Source organism: Nerophis ophidion, linkage group LG01 (genome assembly GCF_033978795.1).
Source record: "Nerophis ophidion isolate RoL-2023_Sa linkage group LG01, RoL_Noph_v1.0, whole genome shotgun sequence".
Classification (NCBI taxonomy): Eukaryota; Metazoa; Chordata; class Actinopteri; order Syngnathiformes; family Syngnathidae; genus Nerophis; species Nerophis ophidion.
Window position 1 is genome coordinate 39,669,341 of NC_084611.1, and position 19,019 is coordinate 39,688,359.

Consider the following 19,019-nt stretch of genomic DNA (forward strand, 5'->3'; position numbering starts at 1 on the left):
TCATTTTCAAGGCTCCAATTACTTCAAAAATGTCACTTGAAAAAAATTTTATGTGGAAAAAATATTGCATATATTGTGTGTATAAAAACATCAACGTTTTCTTAAAAACAGGCAAAATAATAGTTCAAACGTAAAATCGACAGATATATCTGAAGTTGATCTTGTGACTTAAATGTTGAAAGTAAAAAAAAAAAACTAATACAAATGTATCAATTTGAGTGGGGCACCTTTTGGATCCCAATTATATTTAATGGGATTTTATTTGTCTTTACACTGTGATAACTCAAATGTAATAATGAATTAAAATCAATGGTGTCCTGCATTATTTATCTTTAATGGCTCTAATCACTAAAAACTGCATATTTCAGTTTTACTATAAAAAAACCAAGTTGTCTTTGACAAAAAAGGCATAAAACCTTTTTTTTTTTACTTCATATCAACCTTAAGTTTTATTAGCAGTAATGACTGAGACCCTTTATGGTCCCCGGGAGCCCTAAAAGTAAAAAAAAAAAACAACAACAAAAAACAAAATCCATATATTGTGTTATGGTTTGAAAATGAAAAATATCAAAATGGCGACTGCTTATTTTAATTTTTCCATGTGGGGCCCTCAGTGGAAAAAGTTTGGACACCCCTGTCCTAAATTATCTCAGTAAGATATTACAGCTTGTTGCTGAGATATTATGACCTATATTGAGTAAAACATGATTGAAACTAGAATATTAACTGATGCAAAGCTGTGTCATTAACACTCACAAGTATAAAACTACTTTTTTAAAGTAAACATTTCTCACTTCAAGCATAAAAAAAAATAAATCACAATGCCGAGCGCATGTCATTATGTCAAGATAATGGCACTAGCATTTATTTAATTTAAGAATTTTTTTCAACATATTGAGCAAAAAGGTCTCTTTTTTTTCAACCAAGAAAAGTGCACTTGTTAGTGAGAATATACTTATTTTAAGTTATTTTTAGGTTCATTGAAGTTAGCTAATTTTACTTGTTTTGGAAAGTCTTGACAAGCCGAATGTTCTTGTTCTATTGGCAGATAATTTTGCTTAGTCCAAATAAAATACCCCTATTTTTTATTTTATTTTATCTTTTTTTTTAACACTGACTATTTGCAGTGTACTGTTGCTTAAAACTAACACATCAGCGCTATTAAGGCAAAGCTACGAACTATGGTAGGCCAAGCTTTCTGCTCCGCCGCTCCCATCCTGTGAAATGCTCTCCCTGACCACCTGAGGGCACCACAGACTGTAGATGCTTTTAAAAAAAGCTTAAAAATCCTTCTTTTTCAAAAAGCCCTTTTATAGATGTATGCATTCTAGTTCTAGCTATTAGGCTGTTCTTGTTTTTATTTATTTTTATTATATTTTTATAATTATTATTTTATGTTTTATTTATTTTTATTTTTTTTAAATACACTGTAGGACTTTGAGGTTGTTTGCTTAATGTAAAGTGATTTTTACAAATAAAATCAATTATTATTAATATTATTAATTTTAAAAAATCGATAAAACATTTTTAAAATAAATTATTTTTTTAAGAATTTTATTTTTTAAAGATGTGTTTAAGCCATCTCCATGCTTACTTGTTGCACGTATACATCATGAATCAGCAACCAAAAGTAGGTTCTGTAACCTGTTATTAAAAGGTTGTGTTTTAACTATTATATTAAAATCATGTTGCATGGAGTATAAATTCTGAATCGAGTTGTCACTCCAATAATCGAGACTGGATCGAATCACTAAGTGCCCAAATAGTCCCACCTCTAATAAATACCCTGACTATGATAAGGTCTATGGTTGCCGTCACATTTGTGCTCCTGCAAGAACGCTTCTGGAGCCAGTGCCAATGGTCCCAATAATACAAGGGGATTTTGGAACGTCATGAAATCCATTCTAAAATTAGATCGTCACTATAATTAAATAGGTCGCATCCTTCCTAAACATTTCATAAAAAAATATTTGTTTTTTTATTATTATACTACTGCTCACTAGCTTAGCAACAAACAACTAACGACCATCAGAACATTACCGCTCACCCTCACGCTTTTCTGCTTAGTCGAAGTAATAATACTCAAAATCTGTGTTCTGAATCACGCAGGCGTGAACAATATGTTTATTATTGCGTCAGGAGTTTGCAGTGGCGTCAAACTACGATTATTCCAACTGAAAACTGCAAATGTAATGTTTATTTGAATTGATAGTTTGAATCTAAATTGAGCACTACTAGCTTTCTAAGGGCATATTTTGTATTTGGATACATAATTGTATCTTTTAAAAAACCGTACTGTAATTACTGCAGTGCAAATAGGCACATCCCTGTCAAATCTCATCTGTGGTTATCATCGCATTTGTGCAATGTGCTGTTTGTATCACTCCCAGTGTGGTATTGTTAACAGTTTTGTGACTGTTGTGGTTGTGTGTATTTTAAGTCAGTAATGTGTGGACTGTGGAAATACTTGTGATGAACATACTTGCCAACCCTCCCGATTTTCCCGGGAGACTCCCGAATTTCATTACCCCTCCCAAAAATCTCTCGGGGCAAACATTCCCCCGAAATTCTCCTGATTTCCACCCGGACAACAATATTGGGGGCGTGCTTTGAAGGCACTGCCTTTGGCGTCCTCTACAACCTGTCGTCACGTCCACTTTTTCTTAGTACAAACAGCGTGCCGGCCCAGTCACACAATATATGCGACACACATAAGTGAATGTGGGTCATACTTGGTCAACAGGCATACAGGTCACACTGAGGGTGGCCGTATAGACAACTTTAACACTGTTAAAAATATGCGCCACACTGTGAACTCACACCAAACAAGAATGACAAACAAATTTCGGGAGAACATCCGCACCGTAACACAACATAAATGGGGACGGCGTGGCGCGGTTGGGAGAGTGGCTGTGCCAGCAACCTGAGGGTTCCCAGATTCCCAACCTTCTACCAACCTTGTTAAGTCCGTTGTGTCCTTGAGAAAAACACTTTGCCCTTGCTCCTGATGGGTCGTGGTTAGGGCTTTGCATGGCAGCTCCCGCCATCAGTGTGTGAATGTGGAAATAGCGTCAGGTTCAAACACTGATGACATCAATTAAACAGACAAGAAGCAAGGAATCGTGCAGAGGCAGAGTTCAATTTAGCTCATGATGAGAACGCATAGCGCTGCACACTCAGTCACAGTCTCGCCCTATGCTCTAAGGTTTAGCTCCCGCATCCCTCTATTTATTCAGGAGGTCCACAGTCAACATCACTGAGGTCGCCTCTAAAAGGAGTGGTCACATATATTATGCAAAGCAGGTCCAGGACGCACAATACGTGACGGAAAGTGCTGGGGGCCTTGTGATTTCGCTTCTCTGCTTCGTCTGCGTGCTGTCGTCTTATCTGCGTTGAGGTCCTTGAAGTCCTAGGCTGTTAGTAGCCTGGTGATTTCGCCTTGTCTCTGCTTTGTCTGCGGGCTGTCATCTTATCTGCGTTGAGGTCCTTGAAGTCCTTGGCTGTTAGCGGCCTTGTGATTTCGCCTTGTCTCTGCTTCGTCTGCGTGCTGTCGTCTTATCTTTGTTGAGGTCCTTGAATTCCTAGGCTGTTAGCAGCCTTGTGAGTTCGCCTTGTCTCTGCTTCGTCTGCGTGCTGTCGTCTTATCTGCGTTGAGGTCCTTGAAGTCCTAGGCTGTTAGTAGCCTGGTGATTTCGCCTTGTCTCTGCTTTGTCTGCGGGCTGTCATCTTATATGCGTTGAGGTCCTTGAAGTCCTTGGCTGTTAGCGGCCTTGTGATTTCGCCTTGTCTCTGCTTCGTCTGCGTGCTGTCGTCTTATCTGCGTTGAGGTCCTTGATGTCCTTGGCTGTTAGCGGGCTAAAACAAAGATAACATCTGCGGCTGAGGCCACCCCTCAGACAAGAGGTTTTTTTCCTTGCACGGATAGAAAAAGTACAGCTTAAGCACAATAGCTAATAACTATAGCAACGGACTTAAAGCATACTTTAAGTTCATTTTGTACTTGATATTGTTTATAGGGTTATGTGCAATAAGTGTTCAACTTCAGCCTTAACTCTTTCGGTCTGCAACATTTTCCTTTTTTAATCTATGAATGTACAACTGTTTGTTTATTTTGTTGACCATTGACCGAAGAAGAATAATACACTAACTAATACTAAAGTAGTGTGATAATATACGTACATGATTATTCTAACAAATAGTGTCAAAGCGCTTTGAGTACCTTGAAGGTAGAAAAGCGCTATACGAGTACAACCCATTTACCATAAACACAATAGAACAAATACCCAGAACCCCCTTGCAGCACTCCCCCCTCTGATCTCCCGAATTCGGAGGTCTCAAGGTTGGCAAGTATGGTGATGAAGGTTCAGAGGTAATCTGATTTTATAACAGGAGACACTACTACCATTATGATCTACCACACGGTGATCATTGTGTTACATTATTATTTGTTATCATAGGACTAATGTGGTCTCTGAAATTATCAAATGTCTCTGTGAGCTCACCCTTCATTACCGTCGTCAGCGTGTGAGTGTCTTCCTTCTTTGTGTCACCTGTCTAACGGGCTCTCCTTGTTTCGGCTCAATAGCGGATGTTGTTCAGTCTCATGGTGGTGTCTTCATGGAAAGTTCATTCCCCTCATCCCCTGTAACGGTCCCCTTCTCACGGGGCCTGCGGCGATCCAGTGAGGTCAGCATTGCCAGCCAGGTGTCAGGAATGGCAGACAGTTACACTTCCAGCAACATAGCCAACAGTAAGTGTTCTCTATGCCAAACAGTCTACCCCAACCCTCCACACACACACACGCACGCACGCACGCACGCACACACACACTTTCACTTTCCGACACTCTATCCGTAACACTCAACAATAGGGATGGGCATTCCGTGAAAGTTCCTTGGTTGTGGGAAATGTAAACATAACTTGTTTGAATATTGATATATTTTAACATTCTGTGTATAAGTATCGGGCCACCATCACCACCAATGTGATGACCGTTCCAGACGAGCATTTATATTTATGTGATACAGTGGAACTTCCATTTACAAACTCAATTTGTTCTTCTACAGGGTTCATAAATAGAAACCTTTGTACAAAACCAGTTTCCATTTGAGTTGGGAAATTGTGTTAGAGGTAAATAAAAACGGAATACAATGATTTGCAAATCCTTTTCAACCCATATTCAATTGAATGCACTACAAAGACAACATATTTGATGTTCAAACTCATAAACCTTTTTTTTTTTTGCAAATAAAAATTAACTTGGAATTTCATGGCTGCAACACGTGCCAAAGTAGTTGGGAAAGGGCATGTTCACCACTGTGTTACATCACCTTTTCTTTTAACAACACTCAATAAACGTTTGGGAACTGAGGAAACTAATTGTTGAAGCTTTGAAAGTGGAATTCTTTACCATTCTTGTTTTATGTAAAGCTTTAGTCGTTCAACAGTCTCCGCTGTCGTATTTTACGCTTCATAATGCGCCACACATTTTCGATGGGAAACAGGTCTGGACTGCAGGCGGGCCAGTAAAGTACCCGCACTATTTTTTTACGAAGCCACGCTGTTGTAACGCGTGCTGAATGTGGCTTGGCACACTGTTTGTTGCATTTTTGTTGCGTTTCACTTGATTATAAAATATGTCGATCGAAAGGGGGTTTGACCGTTCATATTTTGTCAATATTCAGTGTTTTATCCTTCATAGAAAAATGTAAAATTCCATTATGTTTTTTAAGTCGGTCTGTCAACGTTTTTAGCATTCAATAAGACATTATTGAGAGGTTTTGTATTAGTGATCATAAAAATAGATATACCGGCCCCTAGACACATTTTTTTCTCTAAATGTGGCCCCGGAGTCAAAATAATTGCCCTGGCCTGCAATAGGATGATGTGCTATCTTCACCAATCATAGCAAAACAGCCCTGAGAAAATTAATCGGATTATCATAAACTATTCAGGTTGAGTGCTAATTTCTGTTTTAGGATGCCCAGCTCTATTCCACAACACACACACACACATTTACACACACCTTGTGCTTAGCCAGGTAGAGCAGGCAGAGGTCCAATGTAAGAGCGCCCCCTGTCACTGTCTTTCACTCTTCTCCACTGTCTTCAATGTTCAATGCATTTTAATGCTGCATGCAATAAGTCGTAGCAGAACATGCACTCTCAGCGTTGTTGTCTTCTCTCTTTTTGCTGGGGTGACCAAAGTTTTATGTTTTTTTTATGTGGTTGTTCCACATAAATGTTGTAAGGTCCGGTCGATGTCTTCTAACTGATCTTTTTATCACTCAGCTTGCAGACGGACACGTCTGGGCGCAGATGTTTAAATGCTTCTCTTTGTTTTTATAGCCAAAACACACACTTTTAATCGAACCAAAAGCTCCCGCCTTTTGTCCCAACTGGCCCTGTCGTCTCAAAACAAAATATTCCTGAAACCACCCCCCAAGTCCCGTAAGAAACAAAAGGCCAAACAGGCCTTGCAAGAATCCTCCGAGGGGGATCTGCCAGCCGAGCGAGACTGGACCGAGACCGATACATGTGGCAGTCTAAGTCCCTCCGGCTACACCTGCTTGTCACCCGTCCTGGACTCTGCTATATGTGATCTGATATCGCTGGACTCCCAGGCGGAGGTGGATCAAGGTATTGCACCTGGAGGAGGCTACGGAACCTTTTTCTCTCCAATCAAAATGTTATTTCATTCATGTGTCCCTGAAAAAGAATAACACGCAAATCCAGGACACCTTCTTTTCACACATCCATTCTAATTCAAATAACCTCCCTCCTCTTGCTATTGGATGTTTTTCGGTGTCTAATCTCCACAAAACCTTTCCTTCTGTAGAGGAGCTACTGCTGGGATTGGTGACAATTAAGCTTCATATTTTTTTTTTTTACTTCTTCATTCCTGTGCAACAAAAATTGAAACGTCACCCGTTGTGCAAGCCCACTCACTGCATTCCCATCACAGTTGCAGCACGTTGGTGGGGCACCAAGCGGATGGACTTTGCCCTCTACTGCCCAGATGCTCTGACCGCCTTCCCCACCGTGGCGTTGCCTCACCTCTTCCACGCATCCTACTGGGAGTCCACCGACGTGGTGTCCTTTCTCTTGAGACAGGTGATGAATGTTTTTGACCCGGAGCTATTTGCTTGAGATATTTGTTGGAGCATTTACAGCAGGGGTCACCAACGCGGTGCCCGCGGGCACCAGGTAGCCCGTAAGGACCAGATGAGTAGCCTGCTGGCCTGTTCTAAAAATAGCTCAAAAAGCAGCACTTACCAGTGAGCTGCCTCTATTTTTTTTTTTTTTTTATTTACTAGCAAGGTGGTCTGGCTTTGCTGGACATTTTTAATTCTAAGAGAGACAAAACTCAAATAGAATTTGAAAATCCAAGAAAATATTCTAAAGACTCAGTCTTGGACTTGTTTTTTTTTTTGTTTTGTTTGTTTTTTTAATTTGCTTCTTATAACTTTCAGAAAGACAATTTTAGAGAAAAAATACAACCTTAAAAATTATTTTAGAATTTTTAAACACATATACCATTTATACTTTTTAAATTTCTACCTCTTCTTTCCTGACAATTTAAATCAATGTTCAAGTAATTTTATTTTTTTATTGTAAAGAATAATAAATAAATTGTAATTTAATTCTTCATTTTAGCTTCTGTTTTTTCAACAAAGAATATTTGTGAAATATTTCTACAAACTTATTATGATTAAAATAAAAAAAATATATATTTGTCTTTGTTAGAAATATAGCTTGGTCCAATTTGTTTTATATTCTAACAAAGTGCAGATTGGATTTTAACCTATTTAAAACTGGTCATCAAAATTCTAAAATTACTCTTAATCTGGAAAAATGACTAATGATGTTCCATAAATTATTTTTTTAATTTTTTCAAAAAGATTTGAATTAGCTAGTTTTTCTCTTCATTTTTTGGTTGAATTTTGAATTTTAAAGAGTCGAAATATATATTTTTTTAAATACTTATCTGTGTCTATATATATTTATTGTGAGAAATCATTAATATGATCAGTGTTTCCACAAAGATAAATATCATTATTTATTTATAATAACACTTTTCTACCAAGAAAAGTGCATTTTTTATTAGTGAGGATATACTTATTTTAAGGTATTTTGGGGTTCATTGAAGTTAGCTAATTTTACTTGTTTTGGAAAGTCTGGACAAGCCGAATTTTCTCGCTCTATTGGCAGATAATTTTGCTTAGTTCAAATAAAATACCCCTAATTTTTGTATTTTTTTTTTCTTGTTTTTGAACACTGACTTTTTGCAGAGGTATACACTTAGAATCCAAAAGAGACCCGCTCAAATAAGTCAGCAATAAATTATAAATTTTTTTAATGCTTGAAATATTTTTAACAACTTCAAATCCATCTATTGATATACATTTTTTATTATTTCTATGTTTTTGTATGTCAAATCCCCCCCACCCAAAAAAATTATTGAAGTGGAAAAATGGTAAATATCTGTCAGGTTCAAACATCGATGACATTTATTAAACAAGACAAGAAGCAAGGAAATAAACGGAGACAAAATTAAATTTTGCTCAATTTGAGGAGAAACGACCTATAACCCCTTAAAGCAGGGGTCACCAACTCGGTGCCCACGGGCACCAGGTCACCCGTGAGGACCAGATGAGTCGCCCGCTGATCTGTTCTAAAAATAGCTCAGATAGCAGCACTTACCAGTGAACTGCCTCTATTTTTTTAATTGTATTTGTTTACTAGCAAGCTGGTCTCGCTTTGCTCGACATTTTTAATTCTAAGAGGGACATAACTCAAATAGAATTTGAAAATCCAAGAAAATATTTTAAAGACTTGGTCTTCACTTGTTTAAAAAAATTATTTATTTTTTTACTTTGCTTTTTATAACTTTCAGAAAGATAATTTTAGAGAAAAATACAACCTTAAAGATTATTTTAGAATTTTTAAACGTGTACCTTTTTACCTTTTAAATTCCTTCCTCTTCTTTCCTGACAATTTAAATTAATCTTCAGGTAAAATAATTTTTAATTTTTTTTGTAAAGAATAATAAATTAATTTTGATTTAATTCTTCATTTTAGCTTCTGTTTTTTCAACGAAGAATATTTGTGAAATATTTCTTCAAACTTATTATGATTGAAATTCAAAAAAATTATTTGTCTTTTTTAGAAATATTTAAATTAAATCCATTTCTATTTATTCAGGATAGCCCCCTTGAAATGCAGCATCTCGTTTTCAAGTGGGTCCTAATTAACTTCCTTTTGGTTCAGATAACATGTATTGCATATGCTTTGGTCTAAATTCTGCGTAGATTTTTACCCCACAGTCATTTTTTTAAAACGTTTCGACGAACAATATTTGTGAAATATTTCTTCAAACTTATTATGATTAAAATTCAAAACAATTATTTGTCTCTGTTAGAAATATAGCTTGGTCCAATTTGTTATATATTCTAACAAAGTGCAGATTGGATTTTAACCTATTTAAAACATGTCATCAAAATTCTAAAATTAATCTTAATCAGGAAAAATAACTAATGAAGTTCCATAAATTACTTTTTTTTATTTTTTCAAAAAGATTCGAACTAGGTAGTTTTTCTCTTCTTTTTTTAGGTTGAATTTGGAATTTTAAAGAGTCTAAATATATTTATAAAAAAATGTATCTGTTTATATATATTTATTGTGAAAAATCATTAAGATGATCAGTGTTTCCACAAAGATAAATTATTAATTGTTATTAATAATAACATTGAGTTAAAGGTAAATTGAGCAAATAGGCTATTTCTGGCAATTTATTTAAGTGTGTATCAAACTGGTAGCCATTAATCAGTACCCAAGAAGTAGCTCTTGGTTTCAAAAAGGTTGGTGACCCCTGCCTTACAGTGTCACCCACGCTCTAACGGGAAAAGGTTCACGTCTCCTCTTTTATTTGGATATTCCCTGTTTACATAACAATAGCTGTTTCTAAAGGAATGGGGGGTATGTAAACAGCCATTGTTTTCGGTCATATTAACACAAAAGAAAAAGATACCTCGGGCTTGGACTGGTCCTGGATCGAGCTTGGGCAAGTCTTGGACCAGAATTAGAGTCTATTAAAAATATCAGTTATAATGCGAGTCAAGAGGGCAGAAAAAAGTCTTATGAGAAATTGTGTATACTTTATTTTGTATCCTGTTCTAACAATGTTGCAATCCAAAACTAAATGGAATAGTTTTTTCCTGGCGTAATTTCAGACCAAACTGAACGATCATGTCAGTTGAGGATCACATGTATTAGGCCCCAGAGTTACACAAGAGTCGGTCAATCATTTCTTAAGGTGGAGTGTTGTTGATGTTGATGATCTAAATATCCATCACAGGTCATGAGACACGACAACTCCAGCATCCTGGAACTTGACGGGAAAGAAGTGTCTGAGTTTACGCCCTCCAAACCTCGGGAGAAGTGGCTCCGCAAGAGGACTCATGTAAAGATTAGGGTAAGCATAGGTTCTCAAACGGTTGGATGGCATCTGAAGTGGAAGTCAAAAAATCATACAATAGCAATTTTATTGGATGCTGAGGAAGTGCTAAGATTTTTCAGATAATTTCATGACATAATGTTTAAGGTTTTTTTTTACTTTAATGGAAGTGTTTTTCTTGGACAGAACGTGACGGCCAACCACCGTGTGAACGACGCCGTGTTCACAGAAGACAGCCAGCAGGTGGTGACCGGCCGCTTTATGTACGGCCCACTGGACATGGTCACCCTGACCGGAGAGAAGGTGATGTCTTGTCTCCTTAGCAACACCACACACACACACTGACAAATGTGTGACTGTGATGTGTTTTGCGTCCTCACCCAGGTTGACCTGTACATCATGACTCAGCCCCCGTCGGGGGAATGGGTGTGCTTCAACACGGAGCTGACCAACAGCAGCGGCCGCGTGTCCTTTCTCCTTCCCGAGGACAGACGTCTGGGTGTGGGCGTCTACCCTGTCAAAATGGTGGTCAGGTACATTGTGACTTGTGGCTACTATAAAAAAAAAACTTGAAGGTTGCAATCGCGCTTATAGGTTACATATAGATATGTCCGATAATTTCGGGCTGCCGATATTATCGGCCGATAAATGCTTTAAAATGTAATATCGGAAATTATCGGTATCGGTTTCAAAAAGTACAAATTATGTCTTTTTAAAACGCCGTAGAGAGAAGTGCAGAGCGCCAATGAACCTTAAAGGCACTGCCTTTGCGTGCCGGCCCAGTCACGTAATATCTAAGGCTTTTCGCACACACACAAGTGAATGCAACGCATACTTGGTCAACAGCCATACAGGTCACACTGAGGGTGGCCGTATAAACAACTTTAACACTGTTACAAATATGCGCCTCACTGTGAACCCACACCAAACAAGAATGACTAACACATTTCGGGAGAACATCTGCACCGTAACACAACATAAACACAATAGAACAAATACCCAGAACCCCTTGCAGCACTAACTTTTCCGGGACGCTACAATTTACACCCCTTCGCAACCCTGCCCACCTCAACCTCCTCATGCTCTCTCAAGGAGAGCATGTCCCAAATTCCAAACTGCTGTTTAGAGGCATGTTAAAAAAATAATGCACTTTGTGACTTCAATAATAAATATGGCAGTGCCATGTTGGCATTTTTTTTTTCCATAACTTGAGTTGATTTATTTTTACGAAAACCTTGTTACATTGTTTAATGCATCCAGCGGGGCATCACAACAAAATTAAGCATAATAATGTGTTAATTCCACAACTGTATATATCGGTATCGGTTGATATCGAAATCTGTAATTAAGAGTTGGATAATATCGGAATATCGGATATTAGCAAAAAAGCCATTACCAGACATCTCTAGTTTCATATTATTGTATTGTAGTGATGGCTCAACGATACTGAAGCATCGGCACACTATAAAACAAGGGGAGTGATACTGTGTCCCTCAACATGTGTGTCACTTTAAGAAAAGAAAACATGTGACCGATACAGCTACTGTGTTGACTTATTAGACCAGTGTTTTTCAACCTTTTTTGAGCCAAGGCACATTTTTTGCGATGAAAAAATGCGGAGGCACACTACCAGCATAGATCATTAAAAAACGAAACTGGGTGGGCGCTAAAAAGTCGTAGTCGCAATTGTTGGGTATGACTTTAAACCATAACCAAGCATGCATCAATATAGCTCTTATCTCAAAGTAGGTGTACTGTCACCACCTGTCACATCACACCCTGACTTATTGAACTTTTTTGCTGTTTTCCTCTGTGTAGTGTTTTACTTCTTGTCTTGCGCTCTTTTTTTGGTATTTTCCTGTAGCAGTTTCATGTCTTCCCTTGAGCAATATTTCCCGCATCTACTTTGTTTTTAATCCTTTTTTGTGTAGACATTGTCGATTATCATGTCAGGATGTACATTGTGGACGCTATATTTGCTCCACAGTAAGTCTTTGCTGTTGTCCAGCATTCTGTTTTTTGTTTACTTAGTAGCCAGTTCAGTTTTGGTTTCATTCTGCATAGCCTTCCCTAAGCTTTAATGCATTTTTTTAGGGGCACTTACATTTTGTTTATTTTTGGTTTAAGCATTAGACACCTTTTTACCTGCACCTAGCCTCCTGCTGTTTCCGACATCTACAAAAAAATTAGCTACCGTCTGCCACCTACTGATATGGAAGAGTATTACATGGTTACTCTGCTAAGCTCTAGACAGCTCCGACACTCAACAACACATCATTTGCAGACTATAATTACTGGTTTGGAAAACATTTTTTTTTACCCCAAATAGTTGAAATTACATAATCTCCCATGGCACACCAGACTGTATCTCACAGTGGTTGAAAAACACTGCATTAGACTGTGAAGCGGCACACTGTGTTTATCAGCTCACAAGCGACATTTCCTACTAAATGTAGCCTGAGGAGTGGCGTGCCGCACTTGACATCGGAACCTGTCACCATCGTCGATCTAAATTGAACTAAGAAAAAGGACACAGTCCAAAGTGTTGGATCATTTTGATATTACAGTGCCAAATAATATAAATGTTGTTCTTTTCCTCTTTTTTATTTGGCTCAATTACCTGAGTTACGGCCCCTGAGCTAAAATGAGTTTGACACCCCTGCACTAAATGGTCCCTAGTTTGTGAATGTGAGTGTGAATGTTGTCTATCTGTGTTGGCCCTGTGATGAGGTGGCGACTTGTCCAGGGTGTACTTTGCCTTCCGCCCGAACGCAGCTGAGATAGGCTCCAGCAGCCCCCGCGACCCCGAAAGGGATAAGCGGTAGAAAAATGGATGGATGGATGGATGTTGACTCGCCACTGAATCAAAGTTCAGAAGAGATAAAAGTAGAATTGTAACCATGAGGTAATTCAGTCCATTAAAGTAGAGCAAGAAAACACCTGCAGAGCACAACAACATTGATAATCAGCTTCTGAGGTGACCTGTGTGTGTGTGTGTTTGTGTGTGTGTGTGTGTGTGTGTGTGTGTGTGTGTGTGTGTGTGTGTGTGTGTGTGTGTGTGTGTGTGTGTGTGTGTGTGTGTGTGTGTGTGTGTGTGCGTGTGCGTGTGCGTGTGTCCACCCTAAGTGGTTGTGGCCCTAAATGTTAGTACTAAATGTTCATATTTTTAGAAATCATTAAAGGGTTTCCCGCAAAAAGCCACCGCCTAATCTAAAGTCTTAACAAGCTGCTCCGCTTAGTTCTGCCTCTGTCAGTATGTCCCTGCAGCACCCAGCATTGTGCCACACACAGAACCATCTGATTGGTTACACGCAGAGCGGTAACAGCCAATCAGCAGTGCGTATACAGAGCGCATGTAACTGCCAATCAGCAGTGCGTATTCAGAGCGCATGGAGTCAGTGCATCTTCTGTGGATTGAGCAGAAAGGTGAGCATAAGGCAGCGGACTCTTCCCAAATTATAATAATCACTTCCAAGTCAACTACTAGTAACATCACTATGAGGCCGTTGACGTTCTAGAAACATAAGCGGCAGCTCAGCTTGCCCGCAGTCCTTGAGGTGAAGGACAATTAGCTTTTAGCATTACGATAGCTCACTGTGCGGTGTGTGTGTGTGTGTACGTGCATGCGACATACATGTGTGTGTGTGTGTGTGTGTGTGTGTGTTACGGACAGCAAAGCCGTGTTTGTTAAATGAAGAGTTTCCTGAAACTGTCCCTGATAGTTGATACAATAATGTAACTGCATTATAAAGCCTACATGAACTTCATGGAGTTCAGCGATGAATAGTCTCTGAATAGTTACATTAATCATTAGTAATGTAGCAGCCTAGTTTTGAATGGCAGGGTCCCTGCTATCACATGTTGATAAAAATATAACATTTACATAATAAAAATCAACTATAGGCTTCCCAAATGCTGTAATAAATTAAGCATGATGAGTTGAGCATATGTCAGCATGTGGCCACACTTTTAACTTTTTTTTCCAAACGCCTACTTACAGTAAGTCATTCATTTGACTTTGTAAGTCATTATTTTAGTATCTCGGGTAACTAGGACTGTTTTGTTTTTACTTTACGGGAAAAACATCAAGATATACATGGTATATCGCCATTCAGCAAATGGAGCGGAAAAACAACCAAAAGTTGTAGGCTTCTTCATGTGACGAAGCTGGCCTACTTCACCACAGTCTGTAGTCTATTGCCCCCTCCAGGCTGTGGTGGCAGCGACGAGGTGGAGACGTGATGGCGACAGGCCGAGTTACACCGATCCTTACACCCACCCACCCCCTTCCTCGGTCCCCTCCACCTGGAGTCACCACCTTAACCAACACATTTTCTGGGGGAAATACTGCATTGGTTAGTTATGTTTGAGGTGAAAAATGTACTAGTTCAAGTGTGAATTGAGGCAGTGTTTCCTCCTAGAGCTGAGGTGAGTGTATGTGTGAATATGGTATTAACAGATAGCAGGTAAGGATGATGTCACACAAGGCTTAGAAAGTGCTAGGACAGGGGTGTCCAAACGTTTTCCCCTGAGGGCCGCACACAGAAATATTAAGGCATGCAGGGACATTTTGATAGTTTTCATTTTCAAACCATAACAAAATATATGGATTATTTTTTTAACTTTAGGGCTTCTGGGTGTCTAAGTGATTTACATGTTAAAAACAAGTCAAATTATTATTTGTTTTTATTATTTAACGCTTACAGTAAATCTCTATAGTATATAAATTTCAGGTTGATACTGTATAAAGTTTAACAAAAACAAAAAGGTATTATGCCTTTTTTGTCAAAGACAACTTTGTTTTTTAGAATAAAACTGAAATATGCAGCATTTCCCCCACTGCCCAAAACATTGAGAAAGCAATGTTTGATGTGAAGTAATTTGAGCCTTAAAAAGATCAATAATGCAGGGCGCCATTGATTTTAATTCATTATTATTTTTGAGTAATCACAGTGAAAAGATAAATAAAATCCCATTCAATATATTTGGGATTTAGAAGGTGTCCCACTCATAAAGTGATACAATTTTATTAGGGTTTTTTTTAACTTCCAACATTTAAGTTACAAGATCAACTTGAGAAATATCTGTCAATTTTACGTTTGAACTATTATTTTGTTTGTTTTTTATGCTCTTTTGTATGGCAACCGCACAATATATGCAATATTTTCCACATTAAACATTTTAAACTGAAATATTTGAAATAATTGGAGCCTTGATTAGGTCAATAATTCATTACTATTGTTAATGATTTTTTTTTTTCCGCGCAATGTCAAAACAAAGAAAAATTAAGATAGACAAAAGAATAAAAACAGCCAACTTTCTAGTTAGATTGCACCTAATTCCACTTTTTTAAATGTTTTTTATTTATTTTTGCAATAGCATTTCCAGAAAGTGTGGCGGGCCGGTAAACAATTAGCTGCGGGCCACAAATGGCCCCCGGTCCGCACTTTGGACACCACTGTGCTAGGAGTTCCAAAAAAATGTTTGAACTTTTGTGTGATAAATACAATAAGTGGCGTTGTCATTAATGTCAGCTTTTGCTCCTCTGTGGTCTCCTCAGGGGCGACCATACCTTTGCAGACAGCTACTTGACGGTCATCCCTCGCGGCACAGAGTTTGTGGTGTTCAGCATCGACGGCTCGTTTGCCGCCAGCGTCTCCATCATGGGCAGTGACCCCAAGGTGCGGGCGGGGGCTGTTGACGTCGTCAGGTATCTAGTGCTTACCTCTCCCCTTTTCCTTGAGTTTTTTATTGACTGTGGTGTTAAGTGACTCCCTGTGTGGTTTGTAGGCACTGGCAGGATTTGGGCTACCTGATCATCTACGTGACGGGCAGACCCGACATGCAGAAGCAACGAGTGGTGGCTTGGTTGTCGCAGCACAACTTCCCTCACGGCATCGTGTCCTTCTGTGACGGCCTGGTCCACGACCCGCTCAGACACAAAGCCAACTTCCTTAAGTCCTTGACAGAGGTCCGGATGAGAGCAATGATCCGGTGAAAAATATCGGGACACAAGAATCTTATTTATGGTTTCAGGTTCACATGAAGATATTCGCTGGTTACGGCTCGACCAAAGACATCTCGGTCTACACGGCCATCGGTCTGCCCGCATCACACATCTACATCGTTGGAAGACCCTCCAAAAAGATGCAACACCAGTGTCAGGTATTCTTTTATTGGTCCCTACTGAAACCCACTACTACCGACCACGCAGTCTGATAGTTTATGATGAAATGATGAAATCTTAACATTGCAATACATGCCAACACGGCCTTTTTAGTTTACTAAATTGCAATTTAAAAATTGTGCGCAAATTGTCCTGCTTAAAACGTTGCAATATGATGACGCGTGCACATGACGTCATGGATTGTAACGGACATTTTGATCCAGTACCGATCCCAGTTATAAGTTGTTTCTTTTCATTGCGCAATTACACAGTATTCTGGACATCTGTGTTGCTGAATCTTTTGCGATTTGTTCAATTAATAATGGAGACGTCAAAAAAGAAAGACGTAGGTGGGAAGCGGTGTATTGCAGCTGCCGTTAGCAACACAAACACAGCCGGTGTTTCCTTGTTTACATTCCCAAAAGATGATGATGAAGCTTTACTATGGAACAGAGCGGTCAAGCGAACATGGTTCCCTACCACATGTCCACCAGCAGGTTTCGGTGAGAAAATGGTGGAAATAAGTCGGCTCTTACCGTAGACATGAGAGGAGAGTTTGCGTCGTTCCTCCTGCAGCTGCAGACTCTCTTGCCTCCTCCCAACGGCCGCCCCCGACCGTCGGATGCTTACACCGTGGAGGAGGGGGGGGGGGGGCTGCCTTTGCCTTGTAGAAGAAATGTGGCTTCCCACTGGCAGTCACCACACGCGTGGCCACACCCCTCCGACTTTCAGGTACGACAATATAATCTCACTAAAACACTAGTAACACAATAAGCAGATAAGGGATTTTCCAGAATTATCCTAGTGTAACAAACAGTTCAAAGTGTCCCAAGTTAACAGAGAGTGCGAGGAGGAGGAGGAGGAGGAGTTTTGTCCCTTCATAGTTGCCGTGGGGCTGTGACGTAGGGTGTGTGGTTGTGGAGAGAGAGGTGTAAAAGGAGTTCACATTAAAAAAGCGGTGGCTACCGGACCTGCTCTAATGTCTCCAGTTTATTTTATTAAATAAGTACACTGTATAGGCGAACCCAGGACACTAGGACACTAGTAAATGTGTCTAATAACATCTGAGTCGCTCCCACTGCCCTCATCTTTTTTTTCTAGTCCTTCACTCTCACTATCCTCATCCACGAATCTTTCATCCTCGCTGAAATTAATGAGGAAATCGTCGCTTTCTCGGTCTGAATCGCTCTAGCTGCTGGTGGCCATGATTGTAAACAATGTGAGGATGTGAGGAGCTTTAGAACCCGTGACGTCACGCGCACATCGTCTGCTACTTCCGGTACAGGCAAGGCTTTTTTATTAGAGACCAAAAGTTGCGAACTTTATCATCGATGTTCTCTACTAAATCCTTTCAGCAAAAATATTGCAATGTCGCGAAATGATCAAGTATGACACATAGAATGGACCTGCTATCCCCGTTTTTAAAAAAACTCATCTCATTTCAGTAGGCCTTTAAGCATGGCCATGTTCTTGTCGGCCAGGAACACTGAGCAAGTGTTGCGAGCAGCTTTGCAATGGTGAAGTTGTCCTGCCACAGCTCTCTCGCCTCTTATCTCACACTGAACAAATCAGCATACTTGCCAACCCTCCCGAATTTTCTGGGAGACTCCCGAATTTCAATGTCTCTCCCGAAAATCTCCCGGGACAACTATTCTTACCAAATTCTCCCGATTTCCAGGCGGACCTGCGTGAGGACAGCCTGTCGTCACGTCCGCTTTTCCTCCATATAAACAGCGTGCTGGTCCAGTCACGTTATAACATCTATGGCTTTTGGAGCTCAGTGCACAACTGCACACACAAGAAGGAGACTATTATATATGTCTCTGTTATCCATAAGTTTATCTATAACCCATAAAGTAGGCAGGCACGGAGTTATTTCTCAGCGTGTGTTTATTCCAGCCGGCACGTTAATACATTGACACACAACATCCGGATTCCCATCATGCATTGCTTCAAAACTACGGCGCGTAGTAATGTCCAAAAAAAGATAGTGACAGAGAATAGAACGAGGATGGACAATTCAACCCTAAACTCACTCCTTTCCTGCAAATTAAATATCACAGATGCTGCCCATACCTATGCTCCTTCAAAGGCTGTGCTGCTGGCTGCAAAGCATTGCACTTTCAAATACAACAATGAGTAGTGTTATGTGTGTGTAAATATATATATATATATTTATATATATATATATATATATATATACACACACACACAAACCCTGTTTCCATATGAGTTGGGAAATTGTCCATCCATCCATTTTCTACCGCTTATTCCCTTTTGGGGTCGCGGGGGGCGCTGGTGCCTATCTCAGCTACAATCGGGCGGAAGGCGGGATACACCCTGGACAGGTCGCCATCTCATCGCAGGGCCAACACAGATAGACAGACAACATTCACAC

At 39.5% G+C, this 19,019-nt stretch overlaps 1 protein-coding gene across 6 annotated transcripts in view; it reads left to right on the top strand.

Moving 5' to 3' along the window:
* Positions 1-19,019, top strand: part of LOC133554076 (membrane-associated phosphatidylinositol transfer protein 2-like) — a 183,902-nt gene that overhangs the window by 158,668 nt on the left and 6,215 nt on the right. For 3 of the 6 annotated variants that reach the window (XM_061902462.1, XM_061902478.1, XM_061902470.1), the window contains 9 exons: positions 4,586-4,750; positions 6,348-6,638; positions 6,964-7,112; positions 10,357-10,473; positions 10,642-10,758; positions 10,840-10,988; positions 16,016-16,165; positions 16,246-16,426; positions 16,492-16,620. In XM_061902462.1, the coding sequence (XP_061758446.1) occupies positions 4,586-4,750; positions 6,348-6,638; positions 6,964-7,112; positions 10,357-10,473; positions 10,642-10,758; positions 10,840-10,988; positions 16,016-16,165; positions 16,246-16,426; positions 16,492-16,620 (1,448 nt within the window). The remainder of the gene's footprint in view (positions 1-4,585; positions 4,751-6,347; positions 6,639-6,963; positions 7,113-10,356; positions 10,474-10,641; positions 10,759-10,839; positions 10,989-16,015; positions 16,166-16,245; positions 16,427-16,491; positions 16,621-19,019) is intronic. The other 3 variants (XM_061902486.1, XM_061902494.1, XM_061902504.1) reach the window with 2 other exon arrangements.